At 37.6% G+C, this 23,142-nt stretch overlaps 1 protein-coding gene across 1 annotated transcript in view; it reads right to left on the bottom strand.

Moving 5' to 3' along the window:
• The window catches only part of HEATR3 (HEAT repeat containing 3), a 34,125-nt gene that overhangs the window by 8,099 nt on the left and 2,884 nt on the right, over positions 1–23,142 (bottom strand). The window contains exons 4-12 of the mRNA XM_063112059.1: positions 21,628–21,740; positions 19,404–19,513; positions 16,837–16,977; positions 14,892–15,169; positions 10,594–10,684; positions 10,330–10,487; positions 9,958–10,040; positions 8,909–9,045; positions 2,952–3,040 (exon numbers count right to left, since the gene is read on the bottom strand). Coding sequence (XP_062968129.1) covers positions 2,952–3,040; positions 8,909–9,045; positions 9,958–10,040; positions 10,330–10,487; positions 10,594–10,684; positions 14,892–15,169; positions 16,837–16,977; positions 19,404–19,513; positions 21,628–21,740 — 1,200 coding nt within the window. The remainder of the gene's footprint in view (positions 1–2,951; positions 3,041–8,908; positions 9,046–9,957; positions 10,041–10,329; positions 10,488–10,593; positions 10,685–14,891; positions 15,170–16,836; positions 16,978–19,403; positions 19,514–21,627; positions 21,741–23,142) is intronic.

A 23,142-nucleotide genomic window follows, 5' to 3' on the forward strand; every position in this document is an offset into this window, starting at 1 on the left:
ACGACCCAGTGGCATTAAGTACATTAACACTGTTGTGCAACTATCACCACTCTCCATCTTCAAAACATTTTCATCTTCCCAAACTGAAACACTGTATCCATTAAACAGGCCTCCCTGCTGCTCCCTCTCCCTGGTTCTACTCTCTGTGTTCTACTTTCTGTCTCTACGGATTTAACTATTGTTAAGTTAACAATAATATAAGTGGAATCATACAATATTTGTCCTTTTGTGTTTGGTTTATTTCACTTAGCATGATGTCTTCATGTTGTACCATGTGTCAGAATTTCATTCCTTTTTAAGGCTGAATAATATTCCATTGAATGGATATACAATATTTTTCTCTGAATAGACCTTGTTTCACATTTTATATATGGTTAAAAATTAAAACAAACAAAAAAGCAATTCCTTTATTTAAAAAAAAGTGAAAACTAACACTAACTTTTTCAAGCAACTTTAAAACATAGTAATTTGTATAGTCCTAGAGGGATAAATCCTAAAGACAAAAAACAAACAAACAAACAAACAAAAAAACCCACAAAGAAATTTTAAACTTCATTCAATAGTGTTATTGTGAGTCATAATAATGGCATTGTTATTTTGAAACTATTAAGTACATTCTGTAGGATAAACCAAATAATAATTTTAATGTCACTAGGAAGCACAGTTTCAGCACAAAAAAGATGCAAATATAAAATCAAAAGTTAAGTAAAAACATTGTACCCTCTTTATTTAAACTGGAAATAGCAGTACAAATATCAAATATTTTTCTTTTCCTTAAAAAATGCTTATTACCAGTTAAAGGACTGTTGTAACATCAAGGTCAAGGGTTTGTATCCCCTTACCGGCCAGTGCCAAAAAAACACAAAAAATAAAAACCAAACATACAAAAATGCTTATTTCCTAGTTATTTCCACTAAAAGGACCTAGAAGCAATGACGACATGGTAACAATAAGCACTCCAAAATTCAATTTCCCACTAAAGAAATCAGGGCTTCTTGGAGAAACAACTGATTCCAGGTTTTAAGCAGGAAAATTACAAGTCAGGTGGGACATCTTGTGCCTGGAAGCAAAAGTGGTCAAAAGCCCAGGATTCTTGTCAAAGAGACACAGGAGCCAATTTGAAGAGATTCCTATTATCTAAAGATGGGACCATTTGTGCATCAAAAAGCACGACTGTAATGGAATGAAATACAAACATATACTTAAAAAAACTAACCCTGAATTCAAAATGATACTAAAAACAAACAAACTTTACTAGTCACTTTTAGAGATTGCTGGAGCATCAGTTCATTGCTCTGGAAAAAAGGGTAGGGGTAGAATCATAAACTTATTCTACCTTTTGGGCTAGACCGTGGCTCACTTGGGAGAATGTTGTGCTGATAACACCAGGCCACGGGTTCGGATCCCATATAGGGATGGCCAGTTGCTCAATGGGTGAGCGTGGTGCTGACAACACCAAGTCAAGGATTGAGATCCCCTTACCGGTCATCTTTAAAAAAAACAAACAAACAAAACTTATCCTACCTTTTTTTGTATGATCTTTATTTCAAAGTTACTAACTAATTGATGACACAGAAAGTTCTTATAGAAAAGTCACAGCTAATAAATGTAAAGGAATGACAAAATTAGGGTATCTCCATTTTGCAACCCCTAATGACATGACAGATCTAGGCAACCATAATCACTGTTGCTAAAACCATTAATCTTCATATCACTTAAAATTAAGTGGCTGCTAAAATCATTCATCTTAACACTCAGTTTATAGGAAATATGGGAGACAGAGGAAAATTTTAAACAATACCATCATGATAAATCAGCCAAATCTGAGAATGGGGAAAATTCTATAGAACAAAATGACAGTTTCTTCAATGAATAAATGGTACAGGGAAAGGGGGGTAGATGGCAGAAATGTTATAGATTATTTAAGTATCTGTGAAACACTAAAATCACTGAATTGTACACTTTAAATGGGGGAACTAAACAGTACGTGAATCGATTCTTAATAAAGCTATTTAAGAGAAAAAAAATAAAAAGGATTTAAGATACCAAAATATCAACTAAAAGCAATACGTAGACCTTGCTTAGATCCTAATTTGAACAAAATCATTGTAAAAAGACATTTTTAAGGGAATCTGGGAAAAGTGAATTCAGACTGCACACCAAATGATGATAAGAAATACTCATATCTGCTAATTTGGGGATTTGAGGTAGTGGTGCTAGAGTTAAGTTCCTTAAAAATTTAATTTTCTGTCAGTCATAGATGATGAAGTACATAATAAAATGTTTATGGGTGAAAGGATGCTATTTGCCTTAAAATGCTACAGGAAACGAAAGTAAAAATGAGAGGGAGATGAATGAAGCAAGAATGGTGGGATGCTGATGACTCGCTGGGCTCAGTGATGGCACGTGGGGGTCACAGGATTCTCTCTGCTTTTAGCAATGTTTGAAGATTTCTTTAACGAAAAGTAACAAACAAAAGTGATAAGGCCCCTATCAGAGAGGTACACATGGATCACTGTGGTGGGTCAGGAGGGCATGTTTGAAATTTCTGTAAGAAAATGTTTTAAAAAAAGACCAAAGACAATTCACAGAAAATATTTACAATACACATATCAAATAAGAAGTTGTATTGATAAAAAAACACCTGTCAGTGTTACTGATGGTGGGAGGAGGAAGAGACTTTATTTTTTATTTTAAGCATTTTTTCTTTCTTTTTTTTTTTTTTTTTTTTACCAAAGATCATGTATTATACTCTTGTAACAGAAATAAATATTAAAAAAAAAAGTTAAGTAATGAATTTTGCCTCCATAATACAGAATCTTTCCAAGTTTCACATAAAAATTTTTTAAAATCTTACCTGAGATTAGCTCTGTCAAGGTCACAGGTTCGGGTCCCCTAACTGGCCACTTAAAAAAAATAAAAGAAAAACGAAAAAAAAAAAAAAATCTTACCTGAGAAATGTTCTTGGAGGCCATTGTTTGCAAAAGGGCCCTCAAGGCACTACTCATGGCTTCTAGAAAGTCTGCATGTTTAGCAAAATCTAAAACACAAAAAATTACAACAAAACACAAAAATGAAATAGAAGATTTGTCTAAGACAAGCTATTTTGTAGAAAAAGAAATAGAATCAAAGCAATACGTGTTAAATGTTAATATATGCTATTGTAATAAAAACACTTCTGGTATTAAGCCAAAACGTTTTGTTAGATCCCAGTACACTACATACGGAAGTCTGAAAGATGACCACAGTTGGGAGTGTTCTACAGACAGTCCCTGACTTCCCAACTGGGTTTTCACTTGACTCACACTTCAGCACATGATAAACCTGAGCTCACTTTTGTAGATTGCATCCAGCCTTTCATGGTGCTGGGCAGACCCATGGTGAGGTCCTCTCCCACACCAGAGTGCTTCCTGGTCAACCTAAGCCCACTGCCTAGCCAAGAACTGTTGCTAATACAGGAAAACCCTCGTGCTCGGGTCAGTGAAAACCACCATGCCTCCGTGGTTTTCACTGACCAACTCCCCCTTTCCACTCCTGCTCTTCATCTTTATCCTTACTGTCCCTTCCTCCCACACAGGACAAACAGAACAGCAGCAATAAACAATTACATTAGCACAGTCATACACAGGGGTGAGTGAGGGCCACCTAGGTGAGCTGGCTCCCTAACCCGTTTCAAGGGAAGGGAAAGTAATTGCCTTGGTGTGGTAAATCGTATTTCCCAAAAATGCCCACAGCAATGTTTCCAGTCCTGCATGATCTTCCAGACCTTGCCACTTCCCATAAAGATGTGGAGTCTGTTTCTCCACTCCCTGAGTCTGGGTGGGACTTCATAACTTCTTCAACCAAAGGAACACACAAAGTGACAGGCTAGGTCATAAAAGGCAATATGGTATCCACCTGATTCACGTGTGCATACTCTCTTTTTTCTCTCTCGACTCTTGCCCTTGGAACCCAGTCATCACAGTATGAGGAAGCCTGGGTCACATGAAGAAGTCACTTGTGAGGGCCGAGCCCGTGGCGCACTCGGGAGAGTGCTGCGCTGGGAGCACGGCGACACTCCCGCCGCGGGTTCGGATCCTATATAGGAATGGCCGGTGCAGTGCCGGTCACGAAAAAGACCAAAAAAAAAAAAAAAAAAAAAAAAAAAAGAAGTCACTTGTGGTTGTTCTAACTGACAACATCAGCACCACTGTCAGACATGTGAGTGCACAAGACTTCAGATGATTCTGGCTCACAACCTTGAGTTCTATAGGAGAGGCCCTGGACTAGTGTTTCTCAACCTCAGCACAACTGACATTTTGAATAGGATAATTCTTTGTTGTGTGCACACAGGTGTCTTTTCTTCACTGCAGGATGTTTAGCAGCATCCCTGGCCTCTACCCTCTAGATATCAGCAGCAACCTCCAAGTTGTAACAACCAAAAACACCTCCAGACATTGCTAAATGTCTTGGGGCGGGGTGGGTGGATTGCTCCTAATTGAGAACCATTGCCCCAAACATTGTGAGGTACAGACAAACCATCTCCCCTGTGACCTGTCTAAATTTCTGACCTAGAGTGATTGTGAGAAATAATGATTATTGCTGTTTTAAGCCACAAAGTTTTGGGGGTAATTTGTTCTGTAACAATAGATACCTTAACTTCCTGCTTTGTGGTGCCTGGGACCTATAACAGTTCTAATCCCCATTTTTTACGGTGTCTGGGTGACAGTGAGGCAGCACCTGCACAAATTTTAACCAAGGCTTACTATACTTCTCGGCCTTCTCATTTTCAGAAATATATTATATACCAAAATAGGGGATTTCCCATAATTATCACAAAATAAAGATAACAGGATATCTTAAATACGTCCTTAGATTACAGGATCACTTTAAGATGAGACAGACTTGGGATGGAATCCTGCCTTTGATATTGTGACCCCTCTCACTTAATTTTAGTCTTGGTCCAATGTCACTTCCACAGAGAGGCCTTTCCAAACTAACTTGCACATTAACTCATACCATTCTGCCTTTATTTTTCTCTTCATAGCTGAATTACATTAAAGATTTATTTATGCCAGAATGCAGGCCCCAGGAACATAGTGACCTTGCCTATCTTGTTCATGCCTGTATCCCTAGACCTAGAACCTAGCGCTAAAAGAATGGATGATCTTGAAGAGGTTCCTTAACCTCTAAATCTCAGCTACCTCATCAGGAAGGTGGGGTAATAATGCCTATCTCATAAAACCCAGCACTTAATGGGCACTCAAAAATTGGTGTGAATTGTTACTATTAAAGTTCAAAAAGTTACCATAACATACTGAAATGTATGTTATATTTGATTAATGCTGTAACTGTAGCCTTAGAAATTCATGAACTGCATATAAAACAATTCAGCTATGTTATGTTATGTTACAAAGAACTAACTTAATATAAACAAAATACATCTCAAAATCGACTTTTTTCTGTCCTCTATTCTCAGGAAAATAACCATTACCTTAGATTCAGAACACTAATCTAAACTACACTGCCATTTTACATTATGTGTAATGCATACTTTCCCTACACTAAGGAAAATATTTGGGTGATTTTTATTTAACTCACATTTCTGATTGTTTATCCAAATTTGGGAAAAGATTCAAACTATCTTGCCTTTCTGATAAATTCTCAGTAAAAGGTTGACAGATGTGTCTAAGAAATTAAGTAAATGTCAAAAGAAGTTAAACAAAAGACATAATTCAAAATGTTTTCCCGCTTGACAAGTTGTATCTAAGAATCCATAGCATGCCTAAATGTAGGTAAATAACCCACAAGTAATCAAGCAGCAAATTACATCTAGGTAAATTTTTCAGATTGATTTTCAATATTCTGATATGGAACAGAAAATATAACCCAGAATGGGATACTATCATTCTAACTATAACAAGAAAAGGACTTTCCAATTTCTAAAATGTGGGAAAACAGGGAATCCTAAATGATTTCAGAACTCATGTAATGGAGCAAAATGACAGACTGACCAAATATGAAAATACAACATTGCTAAAAATCTCTTTCTTTTTTTTTTTGGTGGCTGGCCAATATAGGGATCTGAACCCTTGACCTTGGTGTTACAAGGCGAAAAATTTCTTGATGTCTTGAAAATCAATAGCTTTTAATGAAGGGGACAAAGACTTTAGTGTTTGAATACAAGGACCAGATTCTACTAAAAACTTTCTCCTTTTATTTCTGATGTCAGCCACAAACATAATGTAGGTATGTATAAAGTGTCACAAATTATATAACTAATGAGAACTGTATTTTAGCATTAAAATTAAAACAAGTTAGGTAGAGCTGTATGATCCTCATTCATTTAACTCTGAAACATAAAGGAGTAGAGAAATTTAGTCCCATTCTCCCTACCAAATTCTCCAAAAACAGTTCACACTATCCATATAGAACCCATAGGGTTACATTATTTAATTAATCTCAAATGTTTAGAAGGACTATATTAGAATAGCACCTCTAAATGTAAACAATTATCCTTTATCAAATTTCTAATAAAACTTACTGTTATTCCAAAATAAATAATAACTGTACTACTTTTTGAGCCATTTCTCTAAATGCCAGTGTTAAGGAATACAAAGGCCATAGACAGGACACAATGGACCCTGAGCAACCTGGACAGCGCAGAGGCATTTTAATGGCACTCTTCCCCCAGCAACAACTTTTCCCCTATTGTTTACAATCCAAATCCATCACATGTGGAAGGTCAATTCAGATTACAAATTCCTGGAAATAATAGCCCATATCATTAAATGGACAGATTTTCAAAAACACTGTTGTGACAGTGACCTGTGATAGGTGATTTCTATAAAAATAACATCATGGCCCTCAGGATATATCAAAGTGTTCTTAACCTAACAAAATGTCACAATTCTGAAACTTAAAAAAAGAAAAAGCCAAGACTTTCCATTATTTCTCCATGGCTCAGCCTGGTATGGTTTTCCTGTGATATTTGCAGGTAATGAATGTACAAGAATCAGTGATCACAAATAGCCAGCTGAACTGGGAGAAACATACCTGAGTATTTTCTGTATAGCAAAGACACAGAATACGTACATTTATTTCAAATGAAATAAACTCTTCATGCTGGTTGGGGATAGGGCTTGTGGTACCGTGATCAGACTCTTATTGACAAATGACCCAGAGGCAAGGGATTCTGACAGCATTACCTCAAGGTTAGGCAGGGCTTGGAAGCAGTAAGAGACTCTGGTAGGTCCTGCCCACTTGAGGCCCTGGCTGTGGACTTCCCCACTTGGCTCTACTCTGTATCTCAGCCCATGGGAATGGGTGGATGGGAGTGGGCAGGAGCAATAGCTGCCCTTCCTGTCCCCGCCCCATAGGACATCTTGGTGGGCTGATGGGAGCCAGAAAGCCAGTAAAAGTCAAGGAAAGCTCCCTGCGTCCCATACCATCCAGGTCTCTTCCAGGTTTTAAGAAGGCTGAGAGAGAAACACAAAGCTACAGTTGTCATCTGGCCTGCTCACATCAACAAATCACTTCTGTACTCCAGTGCTTGCCCAGTCCTGGCTTGGAATGGGCACAGGGCTGGCACTCCTCATGTCCTGTTTGTATCCTGTCTTGAGGATGGCTAGGTATGGCTTTCCTGTGTTCACTGTGGCCAACAAGTGCACAAACAGCCTGAGATCTCTTGAAAACTACATCTGTTGACTTTACCAATGTCAAAAGGGTGGTAGAGACAAATTAATAACTATACATGGGTTTCTAAACATTTATTTACTTAGTTTCTTTTTTTTGGTGGCTGGCTGGTAGAGGGATCAAACCCTGGACCTTGGTGTTATCAGCACCAGACTCCCAACCAACTGAGCTAACCCGCCAGCCCTATTTATTTAATTTTTAAAAATTAATCTAGAACTTCTAGCACTTCTTAGGAACTTGATAGAATGCAAGATTGATGTCTAAAGAATTGGGGACCAACTCGTGAATGAATGTTTATATAGAAAATTGTATTTAGACAAAACCGATCATATTTTGATCTTTTAAGAGTTCAGTTATTGGATTTAATGTTGTGTCTGGGAAGGAGAAATGTTAAATAGTATACAATAAAATATATGAACAATATGTTGAATACAACACAATGGAGTTATCTTATTGGTGGTCAGATGTTAAAGTCAATGCAGAAAGCAAATATCTTCAAGTTTACCTTAAAAAAATCCCTAAAGATCCTCTGAAACTGAGGAGCTGAGAGCATGGCAGATTCCCTTCTCCTTTATTACTCTCACTCCAGGAATGCAGGCTGTGTAATGTGGACAATTTTCCTCTACTATATAAAATACTGCTTTTCCTCTCAGTCTCTATCTTTTTTGTTTATTTGGCTTGAGCTCCTATAGTTTAATGTGATCAAGTTAAATGAGATACTACTGCAATGAACTATGAAATATTTTCGTATGTATGTATGTATTATATGTATATAAGAAACTGGCGTTAATAGTGATGACCCTGGGAGAGGAACTGGGTGGTGTGGGACAAAAACAGGAGGCTTTCCACTTTATGTCATCTAAGAACTTTTGAACTTTGGATTACACATACGTATTGTCCAATCAAATTAAAATTCTTATAATTAAGAAGAATAGGGTTACCCAAATATTTTAATAAGGCCTTTATGACATTTATGATTTAGCCTTAATAGACCTGACATAACTGAATGCAAATAATTCTATAAAAAAAAGAAAAATATAACTTAAGAGACCTGTTTGCATACCTTGTTTTGACTCTATACCACTGGCAACTATAACTATATGATGGTTAGTGTTTGGGAAAGGTTTCTGCAAGCTGTATGACAGACAATGTATAATTACCAAGTCTGAGTTCCTGCCCCTTCAAAATTCTGCTCTGTCCAAGTAGTCTTTCACAGTAAGGCCTAAATATTTACCTTGCTGAGAAAAAAGAAGTTGTGACAGATGTTGTGCAAGTTCTTGAAGGGCTGGAGCTCCTCCCAGATGGTCCATGTCCAGGAGGGACACAAGACTCTGGAGACACACAAGGGCTCTACATTGTATAGTGTTCATTCTGGAAAGGAAGTGAAACAATGTTGTCTGTTTCTCCAAAAGTTACCCATCAGAATTCAGTATTAACTTTTAACCTAAGCTTCAGCTTCTGATTTGGAACATCTGTAAGTACAAGGGGGTCTACGGAGTTAGCAAAGAATCATCAAGTGAACTGTTCTGCTCAGAGGCTTGGGCACTCAAGGCCTCTGATGCACAGCTTATCTGTAAGTAGAAAGGAACTGGTTTTAGAAAAATGTCTACGCACGGTAGCATCTTTAAAATTATTTTTAATTGTGAAATATGACATGTACACAGTAAAGTGCAGAACACATGTACAGAGTTTAACAAATAGTTTATAAAGCAAATGCCTATGCAACTAGACAAGAAATAAACACTGCTGGTGTCCTTACAGCCTACCTATCTCTTTCTTATAATGTCCCACCTCCCTGATCCCTAGAGAGAATCACTATCCACACTTTTATGATAAACATTTCCTTGCCTTTCTTTACAGGTTTATCATCTATGTACGCATACCTGAACAAAATAGTTCAATGTTGCCTGTTTCTGAACTTGGTGACAACTGAATCAGTGTGTACATTCTTTCGTGTCTTGCTCTTTTTGCTCAACATTCTAAGTTTTGTCCATGTTATGAGTAGTTCTAGTACAGATCATTTTTATTGCTGTATGTATTCTACTGCATGATTATGTCAACATTTATTTATCCGTTCTACCTCTGCTGTACATCAAGGTTGTTTCCAGGTTGGGGCAACTGTGAACCACATTGCTATGAACATTGTCATACACATATCCTAGGTTATATACCCAGGAACGGAACTTCTGCTTCTTGAGGGGAGTCAGAATCTTCTACTTAATGGTCCACCATTTCATACAATATTATAATGACAAATGCTTCTGAAAATAGAAAAGTTCTTACTTTCTAATCAAAGGTTTCCAAGTAGGGTTCTTAGAACATATGTCAACTGCAATGTTGTTTGGAAAGGCAGTTTTCTCAAAAATCTAGATTAAAAAAAGGCAGTGAAGCAAAGGTTAAAGAGTGGTCATTTTATACGATTCCTTTATAAAATTCCAACATGTTATTTCTAAGTGAAATTCTAAGTGAAGGCTTGATAAAGATATGACAACCTTTTAGCCTATTTCTAGCACTGTTAGCTCTGTTTTGTGTTCTAGATTTCACCATCATCACCTACAACCTGGAATTGTGGGCCTACTTCTTTTACACACTGAATGAATAGCTTGTTAAGCCTTTTCCATGCTCCATGATGAACCTAGAATGAAAACAGATTACCTTCTTTGGGATGAGGTAGTTGGTGAGAGCAGTGTGAATCTCATGGGAGAGGCAGAGGGGAGACAGCAGCTGGCCGCCACACTCACTGAAGGAATTCTCCATAAACGCATCGCTTTCATCACTGCTAGACAGCTCTTCCCATTCATCATCAGAGGGATCTGGGTAGAGTGCAAACCACACTGAACTGGAATACTTATGAAAATACCCACGGAAGCTGTCCTCTCAGTCCAGGGGAAAACATCTAAATGTACACTGGTAACGAACCTTCATTACAGCACATGTTGACAATTATTTCCAGAGCAGTCTGCTGAGCTGTCAGCAATGCTTTGGTCTCTCTCAGTTCCTTGTCAGTGGGCTAAAAAGAAAAAAGAAAGCAAACGACCAACTCTCAGTGTTTGAGAAAATTATTTTTGCATAAATTTCCTTAGTTAAAGCCTACTAGAAGATTTTTGCACTTGGAACAGAGCACATAGGCGGTGGGGGAGGTAGAAGAAAAGTCATAAAGTGCTAGAAGTACAAACAAGCATTATAATTCCTCTTGGCACAGTGGAGCATGCCACTGTTAACTGAGTTTTCATCTATCTGCATGGTTATTCTCTAAGTGCTGCTTAGTTAGCTGGAGAGAAGAGATAAATATTCAGGAATTCTGAACTGAATTCACCCTGAAACTTAATCTAATGTGTTAAGAAGCAGCTCAGCCTAGTAAGATCAAAACAAGAGTTCATTTCAGACATGAGGCACTTACACACAATGAACCTCCTTTTAGTTGCTTAGATGTCTTCTCAGAAAGACTACATTTACAAATACTACTAACAAGCCCTTATATGACCAACAGAGCTTGCCTAAGGAGCAGACAGGCTTGCTTCCTGGCTTTCTTTAAAGACTACAATAAAACATTTCTTTAATACTGAGGGAAGAGGCAAATTTTTTCTCTGAAAATATATAAAATTGACTTAACTTCATCAATTAACATTTCTTAAAATGAGTAGTATAAACTTATATGACCTTAATTCTCAAATTGCCTATGAAAAGTGAAATAGCCACACAGATATTCCAAAATAATGAATAAGCTAAAAATAATGTATATTTTATTGTCCTAATGTTTCCAAATTTCAAGTTTTCTAATTGTCTTTTTCATGGCTACATAACATTCTATTAAATGGACGTACTATAATTTACTAAGCATTCTACTAGTGTGGAATCTTTTAGATTACTCGGATATCTTATTTCCTCAGATTACTGGCTCAAAGGTTAAAAGCACATTTATAGATTCTGTGACATATTTCCATCTTCCTTTCCAGAATGTTCTTACTCATTCACAATCCAACCAACTTTGTGCAACAATTTAACTGCAACTTTGAACTGTGTTCTTAAAAAAAATGGGGGTGGGGCTGGGGAAAGGGCGGGGAAGAAAGTTGCTAATTTAACAGATGTAGCTAAGGGATTCCTAAATTCACATTCCATTTATTGCCAGCAAGAATGTACCTAAAACTCATTTCTATTTGTTCGGCGTGTGTGTAATATTCAACTAAGTAAACACTTATTAGAGTATACTCAAAGCTAAGTAAGACATGTTGTTGCTGGGCTCTCTCTCATCCACTAAAAACGTATAAAGATCTGGCTTAGAAGGAACTCTGAAGTTAACTTCCACTTCTTTATGTAACTCTCCTGCTCAAACTTTTCCCTGCTTCTTAATGTTATTAAGCTGACATAAAGAACCAATCTAGATGAAATGTTATGACATCTGAGTTTTGCTTCAAAATAAACAGTAGACAGAGGGGAGAGGAAGGAGGGAAATAAATGAAATAAAGCAGACCATGATCTGAAAATGGATAACTGTGGAAGCTGGGCAAGGGGTATTCTACTTTTGCATGTGTTCAAAAAAACCCCCCAAAAACAAAAAAACAAGGGCTGCCCAGTTAGCTCACTTGGTTAGAGTGTGGTGCTGGAGACAATAATGTCAAGGGTTTGCATCCCCATACCAGCCAACTGCCAAAAACCAAAACAAAACAAAAACCACAACTTGGGTTGAACTACTCTTTCTTTACATATTTGTGGGTTATACCTTCTCAGTCTAAAAGACGCAAATAAGGGTTTTGATTCTAACGGACTCCTACAGAAGCTGCCAGGCAGTGTGAAAGACCACAGCTGACTATAAATTTGTATTCCTGGCACATATGCGCATGACGCCTAGCACTTTACTGGTACTCAGACACTGGCAGACTGACTGACCAGCATGTTAATCATCCAGTCTACTCAGTCATGTTAAGAAGACTTAAAAGAGCAAGTTTTTACTTTGAGAAAAAACACTGCATTTTATAAGCACCAAGATTCTATTTTTAAATAATACTTAAGAAAATAAACCTCTACATAAGTTAAATATCCATAGTTTTTAAAGAGGGGTACTTCTGTCCTAAACTGGTAGCCTGGGGTCTCAACCCCCTCTTACTCCCTTTTGGAGCCCCTTGGAAGCAAGGCTGGAGATGGGGACAAGCACACAGGAATGCCATTTTCCCATTCCCAGCAAGGGATCTCAGATCCTTCAGAGTTCCCTGACAGCCTAACTGTAGTTTTCATTTCTGCTCCAACAAGAATATGGAGTGGCAAAACATGGTATGCATGCATCAGTTAGGATAAACAGAGACCTTATCACACAGCGAAGACAGCTGAAAAAGAGCCTACGAGTGCTGATTTATGACACCTTCCCTTTCCATATATGGATATGAATCCAAGCACATCCCAGATCTACAGCTTAACCTTCCTGTGATAACTGAAGAGATGATGTTGCTGGGGTTCTCTATAAACACCCCTTTGGGAGGACAAAGTGCACAGCTATGTTTTCATCCACCTTGATTTACTAATTCTAAATTCTACTCAAACTTAGTCAGAGACACAAGTGAGACAAGGAGTAAATCTGGGGTTCAAATTATGATTTTTAAGCCACTTTATGACTTTATAAGCTCAAGGACAGCATGGCCTTCTCATGTCTGCATTTACCCCAGCACTTAACATGATGCTTTGCACCTGTAGGTTGTTCATGAGGGGAAAAGGTAGTTCAATCTACAACTTTTTGATTTCCTTAAAACATCACTAATTTACGCTTCATAAGACTTCATGAATTCAAGACAGTTGAATTCATGAATTAAAGATAGTATACTGTTATATTTATTTTCAGGTATATTCTATTTAAAGAATCCTTACTGGGCATAAAATTATCAAAACTTTAAGACACTGAGTCAAGATAATTCTGTTTCAGTTTACTTAATTTGAATCAGGACAGGCCACCTCTAGAACTGCAGAAAGTGTGAGAGGATGTGAATCAAATACTCACAGTTCAGGGTCCATCATCTTTTGTCAGCAGCTTCCTGAGTGGTCTTCCTTCCGCCAGGCCCCTTACATTTTCTGTCCATCCAGCTGCCTGAGTGATTGCTCTAAATGACACTAACCTGCTTACACCACGCTGTTTCTTACCTCATCCTTTAAGACAGCTCAGGTATTCTGTCCCAAAAGCCTTCTCTAACAGCATCTGCCTTTGCTCTCCTATCAGGGCTGAGTTACGTGTACCTAGTCTACAGAAATTTCTCCCTTAGAAATCTGTGCATAGCCCTGTCACTGTTCTTAGCAAAGGCCTTAAAATGACAGGTTTATGTGTCTGTCTTCCCAAGATGGAGAAGGTTCCTAAAGAGCCTTAACAGGTTCTTAATCATCTTTCTATCATCAGCATCTAGCACAGTGCCTGGCATACATTAGGTGCAGAGTAAATGTGCACCTGAATGAATGAAGCCCAACTCACTGTCCTCCCTGCCTTCCTGAACATTTGCTCTCCTCCTTGGGGGAAATGTTCTCCCAAAGTATGGCTCCAGCTCTGTGGACTGCCTCAGCTGAAACGATTCCTGTACCCAAGCCTGCTCACCCTATCCCAACATCACACCCACAGCACAAGTATGCCAACAATCACCCAATTTGTGAGAGCTACAAACCGTCGTTAACCTCACAATCACCTAACCTCTTCTGCTCAGTACTGGATAAATTAAGGTTTGGACTGCCTCCTTGGTAAGGCTAAATACTAAAATAAGACAAGAATGCAAGGGACAATCTGAGGAAAGTACAAATTCTTTTAGTTTGAAGACAGTCTGGGAGATAGTACATAAGAGAAGTGGGGAGACATAAGAGTTAGGGAGATGACTATATTTCTGAGGTGTTCCAAAAGGATAGGTCTATCCCATCTTGGGAATCTTCTTCTGGATATTGAAGTTATCATTTTGACAAGAGATTTTTCTCCCTTTGGGAGTAGATTTCTAATGTTATAATAATGAGAATCGATGGGAAAACATGACTGATTTTTACTGAGATTTACCTTATAGCTAATTTTTGCTATAACATTTTTCTTTTTTTTTTAAATCTTTTTTTTTTTCTTTTTTTGGCAGCTGGCCAGTAAGGGGATCCAAACCCTTGACTTGGTATGGTGACACCTTCTATAATGTTTTTCTATAAAGCTAAGGATACCTGTTGAAAGAAAACAGCTGTATTAATCCATATTTGAGCGCATCAGTCTGACTTACTGGTAGTAAATCGGAAATGAAAGTTTTTCTTCTGACTTTTCTTTTACGAGGAATTTCTTCCATTTCATCATCTTCAATCAAATCATCACCGTTAGCATTCTCTAATACATCCTCCATCTCTGCAGCAGTTTTTAACTTTTGAGTTTCAGCCTCCTTCATTTGAATAACCGTTTCACCAGCATCCATATCCAAAACTTCAGATAAGATCTTTAATATGGCATTTATGATTTCTGCCTGACTCTTGGATGGAATAATGTCCTTTAGATTCCAAATTGTACCTGGGAAAAAATGAGCATAAGGACAAAGGAATCACCTGTGAAATCTTTTATTAAGTAGTTTCCACAAGACTGATTCTTTAAACTCAGGTATAATTTCAAAAAATCTTGACCCCACTGCCTTTTTCAGTTTTTATTAAATGTAAAAAAGTATTGCACAGAGGCAGTGCACTTTGTCATAACCCTTCAGAACTATCTCCCTTCCTTGGCACACAATGCTTTTCTCAGGCACATTACATATCAGCAGAACACAGAACACTGATCAAGTTTCTTAGCTTCTTATATTCCAAGAGTGGAATGGAATGTACTAAAATTCCAAGGTCTCATGTACAAACCAGAGAGCAGGACCTTGGTTTTTTGCTTATCAAATTAAAACAGGAGCTACCATTAAGTAGTCAGGTTAATTTTTTTTTTAAAGTGACTGTAAAAATAAAAACACCTCCTGGGTATACACCCAAAAGAAGTGAAAGCACAAACGTGCACAGATTACACCCATATTCATATAAGCATTATTCATAATAGCCAAAGGTGGAAGCAATAGAAGTGTCCATTGACAGATGAATGGATAAACAAAATGAGGTATATACATTATACCTCATTATATATATATATATATATATATTCAGCATTAAAATGGGGAGTTTAGCCAGTTAGCTCAGTTGGTTAGAGCACAGTCTATAACACCAAGGTCATGGGTTTGGATCCCTGTACCAGCCAGCTGCAAAAAAAAAAAAAAAGAAAAGCGATACATGATACAATGTGGATGAACCTTAAGGATGTTATGCTAAATGAAATAACCCAGTCACAAAAAGACAAATACTGTATGATTCCACTAATATGAGTTATCTAGAGAGTAGTCAAATTCATAGAGACAGAAAGAAGAATGAATAGTGGATGCCAGGGGCTGGGGGTTAGGAAAATGGAAAAAATTGTTTATGGATCCAGAGTTTCAGTTTTGCAAGATGAAAGGAGTTCTGGAGATGTGTTGCACAATAACATGAATGTGCTTTATACCACTGAACTTCACATTTAAAAATGATTAAGATAGTAAATCTTATGTTAGATGTATTTTATCACAATTAAATACAAAAAACAAAACCTCTCCAGGTAAATTATCTCTGCAAGGCGAACAGGCAAGAGAAAATACATACAGAAACTGTAAAAAGTACATGCTACTAAAAAGACAATCAGGTCATTTCTTATTTCTATATTCAGAAATTCTAGAGAGAAAAAGGTTGGGGGGTAATAAGGAACTTATGGAAAACTAAGCAGACATATAGTGAATGCCCCAAAGTCAATTTCTAAACTCACTGGTTCACAAATAAGAGGGGATCCTGAAAACAGCATTTCTTTGTCAGATAGCAGTAGTTTGTTAAATTGAAAAAAAAAAATATTCTAGAAGGCTTCACAACTATGGACAACTGCTCAAATCAAGGGTTTCCATTTAAATATTAAAATTTTCAGAGCATGGTGCTGATAACAATAATGTCCAGGGGTCCAGTCCCTATACTGGCCAGATGCCAAAAAAAAAAATTTTTTTTTTTTCATAACACACATAAGCACAGAAGGCCCTGATATGGTGAAATGAAGGAATGACTGAACTTTGGCTCCCCCCTCTATCCATTACTAGTTACTGAAAAGGTACACTATCTCATATGGCTAAATTTTACCTGCCACCAATGTCTTCAGTAGAATGTATTCCATGGAACTGACAGGAGAAAGCATTGCTGATTCCAGCACATGCAATGCTGTGACACTGAAAGATTTCAGTAGCTCTGGGTTATCTTCTGTCACCGTCTGCAAACAATATGCTATAAGACAAAAAACAAATATTCAGAAACAAATGAATTCTGCTCAGGATAACCTACACCAGTATAACATATCAAAAAAAAGGTACACCTTTACAACTTCTTTAGACATGTGTAGCCTTTGTAGAATATATATGCTTTACCTCAAAGATGGTACATGCAAATGAGGCTTCCCAAACTATCAGTGCTGTAAAAGTTCTTTTTTCTTTTCTTTTTAAATTTCTACTCCTTTACAGAATTATAATCTTTCCTTTCACAGAATTATACTTTTATCAAATACAACTAAAGGGGCTCTTAAATGTTGTGGCAATGGTGAATTACAATGAAACTTTATAAAGATTTATCCTCAGTTTAGGGACTTATTACGGACCAGTAGTAAAGTGCCATGGACCACAGTCTTATAGTAGTTCTGTTGTCAATAACAAGCCCTAGGTTTTGGGACATTCTGGCTTCCTTTAAATTCATCATGATCTTAAAAGTTAGGGTTACTTCTGGTGAAGCAATAGTTCTTTAAGAAAAAATAGTCACTTCATATAAACATATGAGCAAATTAAGAGATGGATAAAATATTAATAGACATGTGATCCATTTAGCACTTCACTCCTTTCCATGCATTAAAACAACACAATGGATTGCAACTTGTATATCAGAAATAATTATCTGAAAGTATAAAAATTGGGATTGCATAAAAGGTCTGACAGAAGAGACCTCTGAAGCATAAAAGAAGAAGCAAGCCTAAATTTGTTTTGAGATATTTTATTCCATACAAATTCATTTCTTTCCAGGTCTCAAAATTTCAAAATAGATCATGCCTATCCAAATTAGTCAAAATATGTGCTATTGCTGTGATCTGGTTTGGTTCCCAAAATACATTTGTATACAAATCCATATATACACACATATGTACAACCAAATGCAATATTTTTTCATTAAGAGACTAATTAAATTCACTTTAGCAAAAACCCAAAATAAGCTGTGATCGCTACCATAAAGACAAGTTCAAAACAAAAAAGGATATTGGGCTGGCTTATGGCTCACTCAGGAGAGTGCGGTGCTGATAACACCAAGGCCACAGGTTTGGATAATTAAAAAAAAAAAAAAAAAAGTATATTAACACATACAGGGGAATCTTGCAAGTTCAATTTACTCTATAGTAAAGCCTAGCTTGACAAAAGTAACAACGTATGTTTAAAAAGTCATGAATTTAGCTAAATGTGAAAGGAAAACACTTATACAATGCAAAATGACTTTATTCAGATCCATTTCAAAAAAGTTCATTAGAAGAAAAAGACCTGAAAAAATAAGTAAGTCTACAAGACTAAAGGTACAAAAATAGAAGTGAAGTTTTTCTTTCAAAAGTTATGGGGGCTGGCCGCTTAGCTCGACTGGTTAGAGTGCAGCCTTATAACACCAAGGTCATGGGTTCAGATCCCTGGACTAGCCATTCCTGAAATTCTCTTATTGTAATAAAAACTGTCCTCTGAGATTAACAGTCACCTACTCATTTCCTAAAAACAGCTGAACTGTTAATAAAATTCCCATTTACTCACAACCCTCCTCCCGCCAAGATTCCATTTTGAGAAATTGCTTTTTAAATTTTTCCCAGCAGTGTTTATTCCACTATTTTTTTTTTCTTTTCTGTTAATAGTACCCATTAGAGCCAAGAAGAACATGGGTAAGGGGGATACACTTCTTCTCTGCCAGGAGAAATGCATAGCTAAATAAAAGGACCGCTGGATGCCTGCCATTATGATGGGTAGAAAAGAAGTGCTTTTTATCCACTATTTCTTTACTCTCACCCAGAATTCTGTCGAGCTGCCCACCTTCTGGCTTCTGTCTCCTCCCCCTGCTGAGTGAGGGTCCCCAATGGCTCTCTAACCCAATACAGGGAAGGTGAGGAAGCCAAGGCAGCTCAAGTTACTGGACTTTGCTTCCCCTACCCCATGGAAGGGACACAGGCCTATGAAATTTCAATTACTCTTTTCTTCTCTCAGCAAAAAAGCACAGGCTAGTCAGTTTTCTGCTGCAAATATGAGATGATAGTACAAGACATTTAAGTAAGTCTAGATTCTAATCACCTTTGGCTTTAAGACCTGGTAGTTGTGGGTTATTGTTTCTTAGTAAATGGAGATGAAAACTTCAAGAATTAATAAAGGTTTTTCTAAGAATGGTGACAGACTAGAAACCATATACGCTCACATAATTACTTTTCTCCCTTTTGGAGCCAAAAGCAGAAAAACTGTATGAGTAAGTAAAGTATTAATCACAGATTTAAAAAGATTCAAAACAAGCAGAACTCCTCAGCTACGCATTTATATACAATGAGAAAAAAAATCACTCTTGTAGAATATACATGCTATGTCTGAATAAAAATGTTTTAATAAGGCTACACACACTTAATGAATCATCATCATCTTTTCTTCACTTACCTACTGAAATAGCCAGGTCAACATTGGTGGAAAACCTACTTAAATACTTTAATACAATCTCCAAACACCCTTCTTTGTTGAATATAGATACTGCTCTACTACTGCATTCACTAAATTGAAGGGGGGAAAAAAAAGTTTTACTATTCACATTTAAACATTAAGAAATCAACCACAGAAATCCATGAAAAAAGTAAATTAGGCTTTATAGAACCAAAAAGTTGGAGTCCACCCACCATTTTTATAGATGAAACTAATGCCCAACCATAATAATCATTGTATGTGAGAAGAACTGGCCATCTGTATTTTATCTGTCATGGTGGGACTTTTTAGCCAATCTCTTTACCATGACGCCAGTTTCCTCAGAGAAGGTTAGAGCTGGAAGAGATCTTAGAAATCATTTAATTCAACACCTCATTTTACAGATGAGAAAACCCAGGCCCCAAATGGTAAAGTGATCTGTCTGAAGATCACACATTTTGTTAGTGGCAGAACCAGGCCTACTACCTAGGTTCCTTGGGTCCAGCCTACTGTTCCTTCCCCTATACCACAACAATATTAAGTTAAACTAAGGACAAAAGGTCTCTATACTTATCACATGAAAAGCACAAATTTAAAAGAAAATTATAATTTATTCATTCCTTCTAGACAGCAATTATAATTTCATCAAGCAGAACTCAGTTGGCAACACAGAAATTACTATAATAAGTAATTATTTTTGAAATTACACTACGCTTTAATAAAAGAATCAGAAAGCAATCAGTGTTATTAATAAGTGTACACTCTAAATACAGGGTAAGTAGAGCTAATTACAATAATTTTATCCATTGTTTCCAGAGAAAGGTATTGCTCCATACATAGAATATAAACACACCACACACTAAGAGCTAACAGAGCTGGTTAAATTATCAAATTAAACCTATCTAAGGAAAAATATTTTCTGTCTGCTTGCTATCTATTTATCTGTCTGTCTATTTGTCTGTCTATCTGGTTATTGCAGCACTGACGAAGTCCACAGTATAGTCAGGAAGACAAGGCATACATGTTATAAAAATAATTTGAGCTGAGGCTCACCAGTTAGCTCAGGGGGTTAGAGTGTGGTGCTGATAATACCAAGGTCCAGGGTTTAATCCCTGTACCAGACAGCCACACACACACACACACACACACACACACACACACACACACAGAAAAAAGATAACATATAAACTATGAAACATATACGTTTAGAGCTAATGATAACTGTAAGTGATACAGCTAGGGCTCACAGGTGTTCAGGAAAGAGAAATCACTTTGGAGATATATTCAGGCTCTTTTCAAAGAAATTTTAAAAAAATTTTGAAGTTCAACTATTTATATAAGTTAAAGTTATCAGGTGCACAGAAAAATAGCACCCATGAACTTGGTCAAATGCCATCTCCTCAAATCTGATCTCTCTGACATTTCTGGTGGAATGCATCCACTAGTTAAAATGATATCACAGCCAAGTTCAAACTGCTACATGACAGCTATTCAGGATCCAATTCAATCTTGTATTCTAAGAAGTATCTGTGCTTTTAGGTCAGACGTTATAATTGATGCTCACCGAAAATAAGGAACTATCTCAGAATCTGGCTAGAAATATGGGACACAAAATGGGGCAGAAAAAAGCAAATCCAGGTTGTGTTTTCTAGCCATTTCCATTCCTAGTAGCAAGTCCACTACACCCCCACCACTGCTACAATCATGGAATGGAGAGTGGCCTTCTTCCTACCGGGGCCTAGGGGGCTCTTCTTGGGTATCTACTTCCCATTCAAATGGTAACTGCCAGGGAAGAGAAGTAAAGCACCAGCCAAGGTCTGTGGTCCCTGTCTCATTCCAGACGCCAAACCAAAGCAGCTACTGCACTGGGGCCTGACTACCTTTAGGACAAATGCTGTTTAGGGTATGTAGGCGGTAGGGGAAAAAGAAGGAACAGTAGGTGCTAATGATCATGATTCCTCTTATTTTTGTCAGTAGCAATGACTGAAGAGAAGAGCTGTGAAACAAAAGAAGATGTAGTGATGTTATGAGGAAAAAAGGGCTTGGGAAGAGGGTTGATCTTGGGTCACTTGGTACTACCTCCTACCGAGTACTAACATCGAGGATTCACAGGCCTACCAAGGGAAATAGAGATTCCTACACAGTTTAACAGAATAGCAGCCTGAGTAGTGTTGTAGCAGGAGGCTGTGTTTGGAAAGCACCTTACCATATATTCCACAGCACGTTCACAGCCTCATTGACTATGTTCTCAACAGAATTTCTGTTCTGATCTTTTTTCTCCTGTGGAGACATCTCATTTGAATCCAGTCCAGCACTACACTGTAACCAAATATCATGATTAGCACCCTGGTTCAAAAGACTAATTGAACAAGAAGGCTAATGATAGTGAAGAATCACAAAAACTAAACATCAGAAATTACAGTGGTTAACAAGCCAATCAAATCCTCATAAGCAGTACAATTCCCACAACCCTATTTCCCTTTTGGCAAGAAATACAGATAAGAAAGGTTCCCAAGTTATTGTGCAAACTGGATATAAAGCGTTTCACATTTTAAGTGAAAGTACAAAATTAAGACAAAGTATTTCACCTAATATGATAAAAGACAGTAAAGAAGGCAAAGAAAGACAAAATAAGAGCTAAACATCTATATAGTACCTTCTAATGCACTATTCTAAGCACTTTACATATATTAAATCATTTAATCCTCACAACAAAACTATGAGGGAAATGAACTATTATCTCCAGTCTCCCACCACAAACAGGAAACTGAGGTACAGGGAGGCTGCTGAAAGTATAGCTTAGTATGTGGTGAAGCTGGGATTCAGATCCAGGCATTCTGGCTCCAAAGTGGGTACTCAACCAAATACAGTATTGTCCTTCTAGTATAACCCAAGGCACCCTCTAAGGCAGGGCTTCTCAATCTGGGTACTTTTGACATTTTGGATCAGATAATTCTTTGTTGTGAGGGGGTTGGTGTGTGCATTATGGGATGTTTAGCAGCCTCCCTGGCCTCTACCCATTGGATGCCAGTAGCAACTCTCATCCTCTAAGCTGTGACAATGAAAAATGTCTCCAGACATTGCAAAATGTCCCAAAGGGCAAAATCACCCCTAGTTGAGACTCACTGCTCTAAAGGGAACAGGACTCATGCCTCTCATCAAAACTAGATATAGTTTACATAGCCTAAAGAGAAAATTACCCATTAATACAGAATAGTGAGGGCAAAGTCCGTGGCGCATTCAGGAGAGTGCAGCGCTGGGAGCGCGGCGACGCTCCCGCAGCGGGTTCAGATCCTATATAGGAATGGCCGGTGAACTCCCTCCCTGGCTGAGTACCGATCACGAAAAAGACAGGAAAAAAATTAAAAAAAAAAAAAAAAACCAGAATAGTGGACCTGAAAGAGAGCACCTCAGACCCTGAACTACATCATGCAATAAGACTGGCATGAGGGCCGAGCCCGTGGCGCACTCGGGAGAGTGCAGTGCTGGGAGCGCGGCGACGCTCCCGCCGCGGGTTCGGATCCTATATGGGAATGGCCGGTGCACTCACTGGTTGAGCGCAGGTCACGAAAAAGACAAAAAAAAAAAAAAAAAAAAAAAAATAAGACTGGCATGATATTAAATATGAGAACTTAATGTAAACTTCACAAGTTCATAATGTCTGTGCTTTTGCTTACTCTTCTGTAAAATGACAATAATAATAATATCCTCCTCATGGGAT

The sequence above is a fragment of the Cynocephalus volans genome, chromosome 10 (genome assembly GCF_027409185.1).
Source record: "Cynocephalus volans isolate mCynVol1 chromosome 10, mCynVol1.pri, whole genome shotgun sequence".
NCBI lineage: Eukaryota > Metazoa > Chordata > Mammalia > Dermoptera > Cynocephalidae > Cynocephalus > Cynocephalus volans.